Source organism: Pinus tabuliformis, chromosome 7 (assembly GCF_031772625.1).
Source record: "Pinus tabuliformis cultivar Carrire ecotype Pingquan chromosome 7, CPIR1, whole genome shotgun sequence".
NCBI lineage: Eukaryota > Viridiplantae > Streptophyta > Pinopsida > Pinales > Pinaceae > Pinus > Pinus tabuliformis.
The window spans coordinates 1,668,543,418-1,668,548,971 of NC_142293.1; the positions used below are offsets into that span (position 1 = coordinate 1,668,543,418).

General features: G+C 35.4%; 1 protein-coding gene across 1 annotated transcript; it reads right to left on the reverse strand.

Annotated features, from left to right (window-relative positions):
* Positions 1–1,321: 1,321 nt before the first annotated feature.
* LOC149254862 (lysine--tRNA ligase-like) lies at positions 1,322–2,241 on the reverse strand. The gene is made up of 3 exons (XM_089454859.1): positions 1,977–2,241; positions 1,686–1,782; positions 1,322–1,529 (listed from the first exon to the last, which is right to left on the reverse strand). The coding sequence occupies exons 1-3, from the start codon at positions 2,239–2,241 to the stop codon at positions 1,322–1,324; spliced, it is 570 nt and encodes a 189-aa protein (XP_089310985.1).
* Positions 2,242–5,554: the final 3,313 nt, after the last annotated feature.

The following is a 5,554-nucleotide window of genomic DNA, read 5'->3' on the forward strand; positions in this document are numbered from 1 at the left end:
TCCGCATGCTGTTGTTGTTGACTTGAAGCCCTACTTTGCATATTTTCAGTGTTTTGATTAGCGAATTACCTCAAGGACACACCCTCAGATTATCAAGAAGAAATTTGGAAATCAAAATTTCGTTAGTGACAGGGACAACAAACCTAAATTGTTCTCAGAACACCATGGGATTGATTAGCCAAGGGGCATTTCTGAGTGACCACACCCCAACAAAGAAAAATAAAATTATCTTAATGTCCACAAATGACCAAAATACGTCAATGTTAGTCTAGAAGACAACAATCAACAACAACAATACCCAGTGCCTAGAGCATGAGCATTTACAAAGACCAAGAAACCCAAAATTAAATCCTAGACTAGAAAAAGAGTAGACAAAAATATAGAAAGTGGGTGAACTCAAAAGTATCAACCTGGATAGTGTGGTATTTAATATATTAGAAAAAAACACTCCTCCATGAAGAGAAACTGACTCATATGAATAGAACGTCAAGGAGTAGCAACACCCCAAGTCAGTGATAGTAGAGGAGAAAATATCATCAATGTTAATGACAATAGATGTGAATATTCTTCAGCCTAGAATATTACAAGCTTCTTCATCCTTTATTCGGAATTGGATGCTTGTAAAACCATTATTGAAACCTCATACTTGCATCTTAGACATTCAGTAGACTCTTTAGGCCAATAGATCACCTGACCTGATTTGATGATACTGCCCAGACATTGGGGCATAACACTTTTTACTCCCCATTGACATATATTGCGGCCTCCATTTATGGGTTCTTGTCCTCTGGTTGAGAAGCCTTTATTCTCGAGTCCATTGTGACCTTGTTGGACTTGATCCTTTTAGACTTTCCCTTTTATGCTATTATATTTTGTACTTCATTTTTAACTTGAACTAATTATGATGGAGTGTGAAGTTCTACTATTGACTCACTAGGTGCCTCCACAAATGGAATATTACAATGTACCTTCACAATTCCATTAGTTGTTTTTCGCTACTACTAAAATTAATAAGATGTTTGTTTCATACTTCTTCCTTATTTTCCTGTGAACAGATTACCGGGGGAGAGTTAGAAGTTAGAACTACGCATGAATTTTAGAATTGTTAAGGGATATTCCAGGATACATTTGATGTAGCCTTCTTAAACTCTATTATGGCTACTACTTTCAAAGAGACAACCCTAGAAAAATAAGAGATGTTTTGTCCCTTTCTATTCCTGATGAACCTACACATCACTTGAAATGTTTGTGCAAAGAAAAGAAACAATAATTTAAGAGACATTGTGCAACTTTCCAAATATTTTGTTCAATGCATGACCATTTAAGAGACATTGTGCAACTTTCCAAAGATTTTGTTCAATGCATGACCAACCTTGTCCAACAAATATGTAGTTGTTTGAGGAAGAGGGCATTTCACATCAAACTTCTCACATGCAGCCAAAAGATACTTGTTTGCCTCCTCAAATGAGATATATTTAGGGATGTTGTGTTGTGCAGCCTCTTCCAACCCTTGAAGCATGTCAATCCTTCTGACAAAAAAAATTTAAACAATAAAAAATAAAAAATACCTACATTTCCATTACCATCAAAACATCACAGAAAATGGCCCCAAAACAAGAACATGCACATATTGAACCAAAAAAAAAAAAAACTATCTAAACATCTCTTAAATGCTTAGAAATCACCTGAAAGGAGAAGTGAAATCAATTTCAATAGGATCCTTGTCCACCCCATTGGCATGGTAAAGGATTTTATAGCCACCAGTTAACTTCTTGACCATGCCTGAGACACCCAAAGAATTTTTTTAAATCAAAAACCAAATATAAAAATACCATCTACTTTACTAAGCCTTAATGATAAATTAACAATATTGCCACTCAATCATGTTTACTTCACTTGCATGTCAAATTACTACAATAAAACACATCGATAAACTCCATGGGGCCAAGCTTCTATAAAAATATTGTTATTTGAACCTGATAAAATCTTTTCTGTCAGTTCCATCAAGTCATTATAGTCAGCATAGGCCATGTAAAATTCACTAGTGAACTCTGGGTTATGAGTTAAATCAATGCCCTCATTACGAAATTGTTTCCCAATTTCATACACACGATCAAGTCCACCCACAATCAATTCTTTCAGATAAAGCTCTAAAGTAATGCACATATATAGCTTCATATTAAGGTCATTGTGATGAGTAACAAATGGCCTAGCAGCAGTTCCACCAACTATCATATTCATCATTGGTGTTTCTACCTATTTATCAGATTTGGCATAAGAGATATTATATGAACAAAAGGAATGGGCAGCCAAGAAAAAAACTTTTAATGTCATTTTTAAGTAGAAAGTATTATCACTGCAATCAGAAAAAATCTGCAGACAATAATATAGAATACAAAATGCCATTACCTCAAGAAAGTCAAGGTCATCAAGGAACTCCCGCACATAAGATTTTTTTCTCTTGTTTTGAAGATATGCCTAACCTCTGAGTTGACCATCAAATCTAGATAACATTGTCGATATCTTGTTTCCTGTCAACCAAAACTCCACAATAATCAAACTGTGAGTAAATTAGCTTGACTATTGTAGCGAGTAATGCAAAAAATGAAGAGACAGTTTTTCCATTCTATTAAACAAGTTATTCAATACAAACATCAAACTAGAGTTTGTTGATGGCCTTATTCTGTAGACAGTCAAAGATACAAGAACACATAATGGCCCAACAAACTAAATGCTCATAAGAAGCAATTGCTAACACCATAAACATAAACGTATGGTAAAAGAATATTCATATCAAAAGTAACTATTTAGGGACACTGACATAATTAAAAAAAATGAAATATCTGGTCTTTTAGAACATATCATTTAGGGTTTCTAGGCTGACCAGGAGACCATATATCAGTCATTTTATCTCCCTCATTTTCCTGGAACACCATAGGAAAGATGATATACATGTTCTATATTGCAAGAGAAATTATAAATATAGAAAGCTTAAATGATCCTTGGAGTATTCAAAACCTTTTTCTGAGCCTGGTGGTCTTTCGCTGGGAGAGTTCTTTGCCTTGCCATCATGTGTAGACAAGGCAAAAGAACTAAAAAGGATACAGGAAATATGGCTAAGTTCTTCCCTTTTGCTTTTTCCAGTAACGCAACCAATGGACATTTTCATTTACTCATGATACAATCTCCTCTATAAGAGTTTATAAACAACAATATAAATAAATCTCATGTACACAACATAAATTTGCAGTAAACCAAGAAATAAATAGAAATAAATCCTTGGTACTGTAGAAGAATTTCAAGTTCTTTGATCTCATAGTATGGGGGACACCTAAAAATGGGGTGCATCTTCATCTCCTACTCCTGAAGGTGGCACACTTGGCCGATCCTATCAAATCATGGTATATGCTAATCTGGAATCGATGACAACCGACCAAGAGTTGTCCCAAAGGGATCCTGAATGAGTGCATCCAATGCCTCTGCTCCCATTTTGGTGCTCCTGCTTTGTACCTACATCAGTGTACCTAACACATTTCCATTGACCTACTTTTAGTACCGACATTAGTGTACCTAACACATTTCCATTGACCTACTTTTATGGTCATTCGTTGGACATTAATACATTGATCTTATCTTATCATTTCTGCATATTTGGGGTTAAATGATAATGCCATTCCACAAAATAGCTGCACACAATCCTATCTAGATAGTAGGAGAAAATAATTTGTAGGAGAAAAATACTTGTGATGACCATTAGAAACATGGAGACTCCCATCAAAGAGAAATTATCCCAACCCGAAGAAACTACCAGCAGAATGTCAAGTTGGACAACAAACAAAATGGAGGGATGTGATTAAATATTTGTAGATATGAAAAAAAGACAAGAAAATTTTAGACCCAAAATCATCAATTAAAAGAGCACAATGTAAGTTTGGGCAATAACTAAGCAAAATAGTGTTATATACCTAGGGGGGATAATATGGGGTACCAAGGGAGGTACCCAAGGTAATAATGTAATAATGGGATGGGCCATAGTAATAAATAAGGTGGTTAACCCATGTCATGTAAGGGACCACAAGTAGTTAATAATAATGTAATGGGCCCATGGTATTAGTTGATGGTATGAGGGAACCATGGTAATGACCCATGTTATTGTATGTATGAGGCCTATATAGAGGCTAGAGACTCCACTTGGGAGATAGTCAAGTATTATTGTATGAACAAGCATATGGCTTGTGGAGTGTTCTCCTTCCTTAAGGAGTGAATGTATGGTGTTGCCCTACCATAAGGGTTTGATATCAATGAAGAATCATTTCATATTATTTCTGGGTTTATTTGAATTATCTTATATTTTCATATCTGATCTATAATATTCTTGGGTTAGATCCACAACAATTGGTATCAGAGCACTTTCTTGGGCAAACCGTGGAGAATTTTTTTTTTATTTTTTGCAAGGTTTTGGGGGCGGCGAGTTTGCAGATCAGATCTGTACGTTTTGGTGCAAGATCTGTAAATTCTAATTGCAGATCTGGATTATTTGTGAAAACATAGCCGATTTCAAAAAAAAAAATCGGTTGAATCGGAGTCCGGATGAAGGAGATATCGCTGATTTAAAATCAGTGGGGTTGCAGACAATTTTTCACGGCAGCGAGTTTGCGGCGCAGATCTGGACGTTCTAGTGGAAGATCTGCAAAATCTAATTGTAGATCTAGATTGTTTGAGAAAAATTACCCAATTTCAAAAAAAACATCAGTCGAATCGAAGTCCGGATGAGGGAGATATCACTGATTTAAAATCAGCTCTTTTTTGCAGAAATTTTTGGGACGGCGGGAGAGTTGCAGCGCAGATTTGAAATTTCATTGTCTGGATCAAAAATTTTATCACATGGGCAGATGCAGATTGGTTGTTCCATTTCCAAAAACAGGTCATAATAGGGATTCTGAACAATATTGACTAAATTGTGACAATTTCAAATTTTCGCCAAGTGTGTGTTTTTTTTTTTCAAAACTCTTTTCATGGCTTCTAGCAAGGTTCTATGTTTTACAGGAACAGATAATGGTCCTACTATTGAAGAATGCATAAAAGAACACAAGTTATTATGGACACCTCATTGGAGAACTTTTATAGTGTTTAATTTTAAAGATGAGGCAGCCACATGGTGGGGATTACTTAACCAAAAGAAGTGTTCCGACCTGCCCGATGAAGAATTTGAAAAATTACTTTTAGACAAATGGTCTCATGCCAGAAAACAAGATAAAGAGAAACATGTGGGGCTATTTCCTACTGGTATATCCTTATTGCAGGTTCATGGATTGATTCAGAAAGAGAAGGTCATTGTTTCTATAAATCCTAGTTGCAAGCATAATCTCATAAATGTCAACTTGGCAAAAAAATTGCAAGTTCCAGCAAAACAAATTCAAAGTACACAGGTTGATGATGAGGTTGTTCAAATTTATAAGGATTTGAAACTTTCTATGGATAAGTATGTGTTTCATGGTGATTTTTATGCTTCAGATATGGATAACATGGATGTTGTTTTGGGATACCCTTGGAT

Excerpts from the sequence above, each read along its gene's own strand:
- LOC149254862 (XM_089454859.1), bottom strand. The coding sequence starts at position 2,241 with ATGAATATGATAGTTGGTGGAACTGCTGCTAGGCCATTTGTTACTCAT. Across the intron at positions 1,783-1,976 it reads GACAGAAAAGATTTTATCAG|GCATGGTCAAGAAGTTAACT; the intron begins GTTCAAATAACA and ends TGGGTGTCTCAG. Across the intron at positions 1,530-1,685 it reads GATTTCACTTCTCCTTTCAG|AAGGATTGACATGCTTCAAG; the intron begins GTGATTTCTAAG and ends TTTTTTTGTCAG.